Below are 12,207 nucleotides of genomic sequence, written 5' to 3' on the forward strand. Positions count from 1 at the left end.
GGTGTGTACTGGCTGCAGCACAGCTGTAATACCCTAAATAACAAATACTGATGTGGTAACTTCTGCACAGAAAGAGGTAGTTGTGAAAAATCTTCAGAAATTCTGCTAACTTGTGGATGTATACAGGAAACTAAAGTAAATATGAACTCAGATGTTAGGAAATGCGAGTTTTGAATAAATTTTAGATGAGTGTTACTAAAGGATGTATTAAATCAGTGCTGACTGGACTCTGTTGTTGCAACTTCTATTTTAACACTGTGAGTTCATGATACATAACTTAGTCCTGACTGATTATGGTTAAATCAGCATAAAGGCACCTAAGTGTGATTGGGCTCTTCAGAAGTGAGAAATTGAACGCTTGCTAGTCACTTTATGCAATTTTGTTCTTTAATATTTAGGGAGACTTTTCAGATAATATCCCTGTTTCCATTATAATAAGAGATCATAAAGTAGAACAAACTGGAATTCATAACTGCAAACTGCATATTCAGCCAGCTAATTTTAACATGATGCACATGGGCCTTTGAAAATGAAATTATGGCCTTGAACTGGGCTTTCTGTGAGTAAAAAATATAATATTGCAAAATGTATAATCTCTGAGTGGCGAGGGAAATGACTTGTGAAGAAATGCTTACTAAACTCAACATATTTAGCCTAGATAACAAGGAGACTACAATATGCACTTCAGTGGTATTTTGTGGCAGTAGCTGAAAGCATATGCAGACAGTTTGGAATGCATTCCTTAGATATGAATTAGAAATAAGATTAGGATAAGTTTTGATTAGATAATAGAAAGGCACTCATCCAGCGCTTGCAAAGTGTTTGATATTTGTGTTAAGCCAGGTTGTTGGTCTGCAGAGTGCAACGTTTGAGTACTTTGGAGAGCTGTCTGGCTTTGTAGCTGGAGTCTGGCTGGAGGGTATTCAGCAGTCGGTGTGCTCATGGTCTGCTGGAAGAGAGTCATGCCTTGAATCTCTTTACCATGGATCTCCACTGTCACCCTCACATCTGAAACAAAAGCAGCAGCAGGACTTGCAGAGTGAATAACAGACAATGCCTTTTGAATATTTCAAAAGCCTTGTGTAATTATTACATTTTAATAATTTTTTGATACTGTAGTGCTGCTAAACCAGTGGTTGTGAGAATGAGTTGTGGGATGGTGTTGAGGAGTGAAAATTCTTTCCTAATTTCTGGTTCCTCAGTAAGATCAGGTCAGCTGGTGTGTTCTGATGAGCCTATGGTGGACTCTGTTGTAAAGAAACCTTAAAAGTGGGATCTCTGCCTTGGTGAGCTGTAAAACTTTACACCCCCGTACAGTCACCCACAGTTTCTTACCATGTGCACCCAAGCTCTGCCCTTCATCTGCTCCCTACTAGGGTGGGGCAGAAATGCTCTTGGCCCTTCAGGGGAAGGGGAAGCAGAGGAGCCTTGCACTGCAGGTTATTCTGTGTAATGTAGAACAATGAGAGTTTTTAATAGGCAAATAGAATAGCTTGTAATGTACGTTTTTTTTAAAATCTTGTTTAAGAGATGGGGAGGTAGGTGGCTGAGTACAGCACAGTTGATTTACTGTTATCTCTCAGCACCCTATGGATTGAACTTCAGACAGAAAATGGACTGTAGTATCTGTCAATGAGCAGAAATAGGGTATGGACAACAACTGACACGTACACAGTCAATCAGATCTATCTGTATGTCCGTAGTGCTTCCAAGGGCAGCATATGATTGTGTGTTAGTGACATGTTCAGCAATTTCCCAGGATGTGTGTAATGTGTGAAGGAACAGCATCAGGGAAGCAGCAAAGAACAGCATGGAGACTTAAAGCAGGCTGGTGGATGGGTGCAATGGTCAGTACAGAAAGAATGTAGAGCAGGATGTATTTGGAGATAATGTCCCTCTTGCCGAGATGTGTTCCACATCTTTGAACTTTATTTTAATACATCTCTCAAGTTGCATGCAACATAATTACTCTTCACCTAAAGTTATTTTTATAGTATTAGCAAAACCAGCATTTCCACAGCTCTTTTGGCATTTAACAATACACTTCTTTTCCCCTAAAAAGAAATTTAAAATATTTAGGCCATTGTAGTTTCTTTGAATATGATTCATTCTGGCCATGGGAGGAGAATGACAGTTATTTGCTACACAAACCTTTCCTGTGATTCATGGAGTGTCCTTTGTGTCAGCCTTGAAGGAGGCATTTCATATGCTTCCTAGCAGGAAGGAAAAGTAGTGTGATCGTAGTTACCAGATAGAACATGGAAACTGGGTGGGAGGGAAGGGAAAGGGGAGAGGGAAATGCTGATTATTCAGAAGACAGTTGCAGGAATGCCGAGATTCTGTCTGCAGTATCCATTCATCTGCCTAATGAAAAATGGATACATACCAAGCCTATATGTAATTAAAGGAAATGTCACGTCTGCAATTGTCATGTTCACAAAATAGCATAGCTTATTATGTAACTTCTTTTGTGTATCTTAGCAGTTTTCCTTTGTCTCCTTGATCCATCACTGTTTCAATATGGTGTGATGTTTCTGTCTCTGAGTGATATGTTTCAGATTTTGCTCCCAACCTGATGGCCATATACAATTGTGTCAGTTTTCTCTAGAGATAGGTTTTTATGTTCTAACATAATAATATAGTTAGCAACTTAAGCAATGTACCAGCTTGCCAGATCAGAAGACATTTTCCTTGTCTTTCCTTCCTAATAATTTAAAAAGTGGTACTACAATTTTCTTCCTAAAAGTAGCAGCACAGATTGGCTACTTAAGTGCTTTTAAAGAATGCTCCATCAAATGACAACCCCTAATGCTGCGTGGCAGACTTTGGGTCTCTTTCACAGAGTCTAGCTGCTTCCAGCTGCTTTCTCTATACCTGGAAACTGCAGAATAGGAATAAATGGGAGTAGCAGAAGTGGAAACAGGTTTTCTAATTTACTGGTTTCCTGCATGGATTCAGGGCTTGTGGCTGGCTGTCCTCCTGCAGTTGGCAGCATTTGGTGAGGTACATGCAGCTGTCAGGAATATACAGCTGTGGCTGTTCAGCTGTGAAGCATCTGCACAGGGTCCTTATCTAAGCAGATGCACAACAAGGTTAGAATGGGAAAGCAGAGTTGTAGAGATGAAAGGAGTGGAATTAGGAGGAGTGCAGAAGAGAATAAAAGTAGATATGAATTACTAATCACATGACCTGTGTTAATTGATTTTCCCTAGCAATTAGAATTTTACTGCTTGAATCACAAATGCTATCCATTCTTCCATTATTTCCTGTGTTATAAAATGCTAGCTTTGTTTTGATTTTCCTGTAGCTGTGTTTATTGGGGATAAGAGTTCTAATTACAGCTGTGAACTATACTGTACTGAGAGGGCATTTAAGTTTCTTCTGACTATTTCTGAGGCAATGTGATGAGTCATGAAACACAACTTTTGCAGAAAATATCCTGATTGCCTAATGACTAGGTGTTGGTAGATGAAATTACACATACTCTCTCTTGTTCACATGAAACCAGGGAAGTGTCTTTCTGAGTAAGCTGTTTGTTCAAGTTACCCAAGAAATGTCAAAGATTACGGTTGCAAAATGAGAAAAAAGTATATGTTTGAGTAGCTTGAAAACACCTGCTGAAACTTACAAATGCATTAGTTATTCACGGCATGAATTCTTGTAAATAAAACATTTGTGAAGAAAAATGCTGCCTAAAAATAATACAATTGGTCACCAATGTTCCACGTATTTTATTTTACAGATGATGAAGAAGATATTAACAATATGGAAGAAGTCATGTTAGACTTTGCTAGAATGGACAGAGAACTTAATCATTATATAAAAGCATTTGAAGAAACCATAAATCAGGTAAGTTATCTATTTTCATTAAGTTATAAAAACATACCCTTATTTAAATATTATCTTTTAAAAGAAACAAATGTTACATTTAAACAATACTCAATTGGAAAGATAGCTCTGTGGCAGATATAAAATACTGAAGTTGCCAGTACAACTCTTAACTTTTTTACCCAGCTTCCAACAGGGTGGCAGAGATTTTAACTTCTCCCCACCAAACCCGCAGCGTCAGGAATATGGGTAGTGCTTCCGTAAGGATTGAGGACACTGTGGTTAAGACACCCTACTCTCAGGTGATACCACCTTTGTATTGTGTGAGATGGAAGCGCGGCAGTGGAATTTGAGGAACAAACTGATGGCTGTGGCTGCAGAGAACCGAGGCTTTAAAGCCTGCTTCCCACTGCTTTCCTGCCACCTGACTTGGCTGCTGCGTGTAAAGGGTGAGCTGGCGGACTGCTCACTCTATGAACCAGGGCCTGGCTCTGCCCCTGGACACAGGACGGACAAAGGACGGACAAAGGACGGACAAAGGACGGACACAGGACGGACAAAGGACGGACAAAGGACGGACAAAGGACGGACAAAGGACGGACAAACTCCGGGCGCGGCGGCGGCGCTGCCCATGGCCGCCAGGGGGCGCCGCACCCGCGCGCTGCCTGTCCCGGGGCTCGGCGCGTTCCAGTCCCAGGCTCGGCGCGTTCCCGGCCCGGGCTCGGCGCGTTCCCGTCCCGGGGCTCGGCGCGTTCCCGGCCCGGGCTCGGCGCGTTCCCGTCCCGAGCTCGGCGCGTTCCCGGCCCGGGCTCGGCGCGTTCCCGTCCCGAGCTCGGCGCGTTCCCGGCCCGGGCTCGGCGCGTTCCCGTCCCGAGCTCGGCGCGTTCCCGGCCCGGGCTCGGCGCGTTCCCGTCCCGAGCTCGGCGCGTTCCCGGCCCGGGCTCGGCGCGTTCCCGTCCCGGGGCTTGGCGCGTTCCCGGCCCGGGCGCGGCGCGTTCCCGGCCCGGGCTCGGCGCGTTCCCGTCCCGGGGCTGGGCGCGTTCCCGGCCCGGGCTCGGCGCGTTCCCGGCCGGCGGGAGCGCGCGGCGGCTCCGCGGCAGGGCCGGGCCGGGAAGGGGCAGCCCCAGGGCGGCCGAGCCCCGGTTTCAGGGCACGTCGGTGCCCGAGAACTCGAGTCCCTGAGTAGTGTGACTGCACAGAGACGTCTCGGTGTCGGTTTTCTATGGGTTTCTCTGGAAAAGGCACATCCCTGATTTCCCTTCAAGGTGGGAAGTCAGTGTTTCAAAATGTTAAGGTAGTGGAGCTTTTCAATGAAACCCGCCTTGCTATTATCTTGCTATTGCTTTTATTTTAAACGAAGTAAAAGGAGAGCAAAGCAATGCATTTCCCACTAGTTCTGCTGAGAGGCCTATATGGTTTTTCTCTTTTAGAAAGGTTTTCCTTTAGTTTTTTTTTTTAATTATCTGATCAGATGCTTAACTGAAAAAATCTTCATTCAGATAATTAAATATATGTGTTTAAAACGAGTTCAAAACTATGTCTACATCAGCAAGTGTTGGACAGCAGTAAATACAGGCACTGTTCCCCATGCAGTCTTTAAATATACATTTCACTTCAGATGTCATCATAATTGCAAATCTCCTAGTTTATACTGGATGGTTCAGAACTTTTTCCTTTTGTTTGGACTGTTCATGATTTTTAAAGCTTTCCTGGCAAATTGTAACAGAGTCCTCATTGTTAGAGACTAATGATATGTATCCAGACTTGAGCAAAACACAGTTGGTTTATATTTTGATTATAAGCCAATTAATAATTGATGTGTTATTGTTCTAATAGGAATTTCAAGTAATTTGAAACAATGACTTTTTAACTTCTTTCATTATTTCCATTTATCAGCATTTTTTTTCAAGTTTAGGACTATAAAGAGCAAGTCTGTGCCTTCACCAACAAAACACTCAAGTCCTGTTTACTTCAGATGCGTCACTCATGATATTTTAAGTGGGGCACAGGTGCAACTGCTTCACTGAAGTGAAGGTATTTTTGTTGGTTTCGGCAGAGCAATGATACATTTGTGATTTTTAGGATTGAATTCAGCAGTATCTGTTGTGTGCATATCTGTACTGTTGTGCAAAAAAATACACCTGGAAGGGTTAGTTTTCCTTTCCCCCTTTTTTTTCTCTAATGCAGCTTCTTTGTGTCATTAAAACAAGCTCATTTCCTGTTATTTCACTCCTAAGGTGTTAAAAATGCAGCTCCAAGATATTTAACGTGTTTTAGAGTCTACATGGATTATAAATTTGGTAATGGCTAATCTGTTAGCCTCTAGCCACACTTCTCCTGTCTCTGCTTCCTACTTCACTCTAGGGAATTGTTTGTCCTTTTCCCTGCCAGCATCTAGAACAAATCTCTGTGAGTATGAAAAAGAAATGTATATAACTTCTGCTGTAGAACAATCTGTTCTCTGAAAAATAACAGCTCATACTTTATTTTGGAGGCTAGCTGCATGCCATGCCTCTGGAGCTGCACTGCCCATCTCCAGTTACCTGTCAGAGACAGCTTAAAATCTGCTTCTGGGAAACAGATACTGTTGCTGAATTTAGGGCTGCACCTGGAAGTAGCTGTAGAATAGCTTGGGTTTAAAATAGCCTCCACTGACTTGCTCCCTGGTTCCATCTGAATTCCTTACCTGAGGGCTTTCTCTGGGCAGTTGCAGCAGGTCATTAATTTTCACAAGCAGACTGTTCTTCATAGACAGGATTTGTCTCCAGCTGTAAAACACATTTTATCTGATTATTTTATAAGTTTGTATGCTGATGATTTTTCTGGTCTGTAGTTTCCTCATACAGCAGTGAATCTGAAAGTATATTATAGTCTGTGTTTCACCTTCTAACCAGCTGCTTCTAGTGAAATGTCCAGCTGGAATTTAGCAAGATAAGAGACAGCAGCAGTTAAAATTCCTGATATATTATTATGTGTATCTTTAAATGGCATTGACAAAAAGGTGTTATTGTACAACCAAAGGATTGTGATGTAAATAACTTGAAACTAGCATGAGCTATAGTCACATGTTTTCTCAAAGCCAGTTTTTTTGTTGATTTAGGCTGCAGTAGGTGGAATGCAGAAGGTGAGACATACCAGCATCCTCTTCTGGTTGAATCAGCAGCCTGTTGAGCAAGAAGTGAGCAGTTGAATCACAGTGTTTCCAACAATAGGCTGTGGGAAATCCTTTGTCTGTGGAAACTCCCTGTGCCACTAGATTTTCTTGTACCTGTGTAATGACTGGACTTCTGTTGTGCTTCTTCTTTCATTTTTATGGGTATTTTTGAAGAAATTAGCCAATATTCAGGCCCTTACCATGCAAAGTGCAGACAGCACTCTTTTTTTTAGTGTAACAACAAAAGACTGATGGAGCTGGAGTATCTCTTGCAGAATTTTTTTTATACTCTTGAAATGGACCCAGATGACTGGAACCCAGACTCAAGTGTTCCCTACTCTGTCAGAGTTCTCAAGTGGCCAGAATGTTGTGTTGTCGTAAATACGGATTCTTTCACCCTGTGTCCAGGAAGACAATCCACACACAGAGTCAAGATACCTGATTTTATTTCATGTCTGTGCACAGAACGGGTTCTAAGTGGTGAATCCATAAAGCTAGCACATCTTCAGTTTGTCAGCTGCTCATTTTTATACACTGAGAACAATAAAAAAATTGGCATTTCCCATATATGTAACAATCTAACTGTGTAGTCACTGTCTTTGAATTCTCTTGCCTGCATGTGAAGACCCAGTGCACATTTGTTTTACTGTGCATGCTCTGAGAGAAACTGGCTTATGTGACCATGGTTGTACCCTACAGACAGATGTTACACTTAATTTACTTACTGAGCACAAGGTTCAAGCCAAGTTGTACTTGGCATTGTAGTTTGATTTATTGTGTCCTCCTGTTCTTATTTCTTGGGTCATGGCTCCTGGTTTCTGCAGGTTTAGTTTTCCTGTACTGTCTCATGGTACTTCATTTCAACAGTTGTCCTGCTCCCTCACTTCTGCTCTGCTCTCTGGCTTAGCAGGGGTGGTGGTGGACTGACCACTCTCTCAGCTTTTCAAGCATTTGGTTTCTTTGGGACTGTAAAAGCTGGGATAAATTTTCTGAAGTCCCCAGACTTCTCTAGATAAAATAAATTACAGTGTATTATAGGTCAAACTAGAGAACAAGGAAGGCAAAACTAACTTCTAAAGTCACATTATTCCCACCTCTCTTTTCTTCTCCTTTAGGGAAAGAGAACATGGGCTGTTTTGTTTTGTTTGCAGGTGACAGGAAATTGTTCAATGTGGTAATGGCATCTCTGACAAGGATTGCTTAGTGCTTCCTTTTACAAGTTACTTCTTTGCTAAACATCACTTTGTCTGCCTTTTTCTAAACCTGAGCACTGTGATAGAATCAAATCCAAACCTTAGCAAGGTAGAAGAAACACAGAGGAGAGATATTTAAGAAAAAAAAAAACAAGAGAAAGGAAGCATTCAAAATGAGGAGAGGCAAATGAAAAGGTAAAGAACATGGGCTTGGAAAGTCTTGAGATCATGTAGACATATGGGGAAGCGACTGATTGAAAGAGTGCTAGGAAGGAGGTGGTGTTGAGCTGAAGAAAAGATGGAAATACTAGATGTTGCATTGGTGCTTGGGTTTTATCCCTACTTCTGCTAGAGCTTTCCCACATTGTTCTTGGTGAATCATATCTATCACTGTCAGTGGCTGCTGACATCTTTGTTTTCTGATTATCCTACATGGAGACTGATTTCAGCAATTATAATTGTAATTTAATTCAAAGTTAATTATAGTTTGAATCCAGGAAGTGAAATTAAAATGTTCTTTGTTGGGTTTTATCTTCAAAACTACTGCATACAACTGATGTAAGTGTATGTCTTCTGGATGTGTTGGTCATTTATGCCTGTGTGACTTCACACCTTGTCAAGTGTTCATTCTTCCTTTGCAAAGGTGAGAGGTGCACCATGTTCCTTTTGCAAGAGTGATTTTGTCTCTACAGGATATATAGGAACTACTCTTAAAATTGTTTCGTATTTTTGATAATGATTCTTCCCTTTAGACTAGGAAGGTCCTTGGAGTGCGAATAAGAGGGGATGTTTGTTCAATGGGTCAGTAATTTAGAGCAGATTACTTAGCACTGGGGTCTGTAATCTTAGTGGCAAGCTGTGTAGGCTGTAATCCTGCAGAGGGATAATTCCCTTCAGTGATGTAGGTTGTATTCCAAGTGGGCAGCTTGTGAGTGATCTAAAAGCCTCTGCAGGAAAGTAAAGAATCCTGTTTTAAAACTTCTGTACAGTTAAATTAATGGTCTCTGATTTGCAACCTGTGTAGCAGAATTCTAGTTTCCTGATTTAAAACTCATAGTATGGTGCTGTCATGGCTAGGATGGTTTTCCTTGGTCTCATAAAAAAGAAAGGGACATAAACCTCTGTTAACCAGCCTCTGCCAGCATAACTTTGTAGGCCAAGAGTCGTGTTGGAGAAGGTTCTGCCAATATGTCCAAGTTGTCTCTTTTGACAAAGCAAAGTAAAGCAACAAAACACTTCTGTAGTGGTAGCTCCATTTGCAGTGTGGTCTTTGAAAGAACAGTAAGGTCCAGCAGAGGATGTGGTTGCAGCCAGCTCCCATCTTCACTGGCACAGCTGTGGCAGCAGAACTAATGTGATGACCGAGTTCAGTGTATGTGACAAGTGCCACAGGGTCATCAGTGGCTGCTGCTGCCTGTTAGAGACAGGGCTATGCTTAAAAATCAGATTGTCACTTAGTTTTCTGTAGGGATAAGTACCAGGAAGACTGCAAATCCCAAGGGATTCACATGTTCTACCTGATTCAGGACTCTCTGACAGTGACTGGCACTGTGATACTCATTACAGTGCTGTCAGTGAAGCAATTTTTGACATGGAACTTGCTAGTTTCATGGAACAAACAACCTTGTTTGGTGCTGACACTTTCTTAATAAGCACTTTGCTCTTCTTTTTCCCTCTTGCTAAACTGTCATGACATGCTTTAGGGCAAAATCCACTGATGATATCCATATCTGCAACTGTGACCTTCACTGTACAGCTGAGCTCAGAGCATTTCCTCTGACATCAGTGTTTCTTGATTCTGAAATATTGTCTGTTAGCCATGACAATTTTGGGACCTTTTTTTATCAAAAAGGTCCTCTGCTGCACATAAATTGCTCAGGAAGGTGTTTGTGAAGTACCAGAAAAATGGGTTGAGTAGAATGGATATATCTTTTCTTGGGCTGGCAGGGAGAATAAAAGAACTCTTGTAGCATTTTGCTGCATTTACCTTGACTCTCTAATTGTAACAGCAAGCAATTCTATCTTGAAATGCACTCAGAGCATACTGAGGTGCACCATCAGCACCAACAAGCCAAACCCTGGTAAAAGATGTTGTACCAGTGCTCATGTCTGAAGATTTTTTGAGAACTTGCTTCATCTTTAATTTTTTTAACAATGGATGTCCTCTTGGCCATTATTTTGGTTCCTTGAATTCTAATTGGAATTCCTCTTTTTGTTTACTTCCTATCTACTAATGAAGCCACTTGAGACTGATCATTCATTTTACAGAATAAGCAAAATGTGGGCACTGGATTAAATCCTTATAATGATTTGGGCAGGCTTGTAGAGGAAAATAATATGTGACTATAATTGTGCCTCTGCATCTATATATATTTATATATATAATGCCACAGGACTTACTGAAACTTTTACAAGCAGGCTTATTTCTACCATTAGCTAGCTATAGAGTTTTTTAATATTTTAAAATTTCTTCAGTACAATTTCTTTGATACAATTTCTAATCAATAATGTATTTCTTGCTCTGTCCTACTGCCATCTCCAAACAGTAATTCAAATAATACAGCACTGTTGTAGGCATGTTCTCTGCTTCCTGCAGAAACTGGGACAAAGATGCATTTCAACACTTTTCTAATATTTACTTTTTAATATTTGCTTTACTTTTTTCTGTGTCTCTGTATGTGTTGGGCTAAGCATTTGATTGAAGCGGCTTTTTATTTTCCAAGAATTAGTGATCTATGTGTGTAGTTCTCTACAGTAATATGTGAGAGTCAGCATTTGGTGAGCTGCAATTAAAATATTTTTTTAGTGAGTAGCATATGAAGAAGTAGGAATAGTGTTTCATTTTATGTGGGTTATATAGCACATCCTCAGTAGTGTGTCTTAATGCGTCCCAGCAAGCGTAAAAATGTGTCCTGCTTTTTGGAGAATAAACCCTGGAAACTCTTGCATATGGACATAGGTTTGTTTGATTCACTGTGGTTGCTTACACTGGCCAAGCTAAACATTTTCCTAAATATTTACAGTGTCAACATTATAGTTGCTGAAATGGCCCTTGCCTTGTGTGGGTAGGAGTGGGGCAGCAGGGGCCACAGCTGGTTAGCAGTGAAGATTTGGGTGAAATGTTCTGGACCTAGGGCCATCACATGAAACTGGGACCTCTGTAGATGTGGTGGCAGCAGGGATAGCATTAAGAACAAATGTGCCAGAGGAGTCCTGAGAACCGCATGGTAATTTGAAAAGTGTGTTTGCTATGTTGGGCAGCAGTGCTGCCCAGCAGGTAGCAAACTAGGCTATTAAGGAGGACTGGATGCTATTTTCAGGTCTGCTAGCAGCTTGTGTGGTTGACCTTCACAAATTGTTTCGCTGTGTACTTTGGGCTGTGGTCCTGAGTTTATTAACACTGCATTTGTGCAGTTCCAGATCACCTGGTAGCACATGCTCATCAATTAAGCCAGATCACATGATACTGTTTATGCTGGCTGTATTCTGGCTGCAGGACAGACACTACCTGATGGAGCTTAACTGTGCAAAATTAGAATGGGCAGTGTGGGTTACACACAGTTGGTGTGTCATGCAGCTGTGGTGGTTTTGATCTCATACGAGGCATCCTGAAACTGAATTTACCGTCTCGCTCAACCACAATCTCAGTCATGAGGACAGCATTCCATATCACTGTCTGTAAAGAGAGTTATATTTTTTTCTACCTGAAGAACTCAAAGCTACTTGAATTCAGCTTTTAATTATTTTAACAATGAATATTGCAATTGGCAGTCTGTACTTTTTCTGAAATTCCAGAAAGTCATACATGGAGCAACTAAAAGTCTCTGTGATTTGTATCCTTACTTTTCTAGGCAGTGTCTGCATTTCAGAGTCAATGTGAGTTAACCCTGTCTTGTTTAGCCTAGCCTAGAGAAAGAAGACAAAATTTTTAAATATAATGAAACTAGTAGGTGTTGAGGTAGAATAGCCAGATTAAAAAGCTATCTTAATCTCAAATAATGGATTTTTTTGGTAGATGAAATTTATTACTGG

General features: G+C 41.3%; 1 protein-coding gene across 2 annotated transcripts in view; it reads left to right on the forward strand.

Moving 5' to 3' along the window:
- NSMCE2 (NSE2 (MMS21) homolog, SMC5-SMC6 complex SUMO ligase) overlaps positions 1–12,207 on the forward strand; it is a 126,396-nt gene that overhangs the window by 22,849 nt on the left and 91,340 nt on the right. For both annotated transcript variants that reach the window (XM_064396731.1, XM_064396741.1), the window contains exon 3: positions 3,743–3,849. In XM_064396731.1, the coding sequence (XP_064252801.1) occupies positions 3,743–3,849 (107 nt within the window). The remainder of the gene's footprint in view (positions 1–3,742; positions 3,850–12,207) is intronic.

The sequence above is a fragment of the Passer domesticus genome, chromosome 1 (assembly GCF_036417665.1).
Source record: "Passer domesticus isolate bPasDom1 chromosome 1, bPasDom1.hap1, whole genome shotgun sequence".
NCBI classification, from domain to species: Eukaryota; Metazoa; Chordata; class Aves; order Passeriformes; family Passeridae; genus Passer; species Passer domesticus.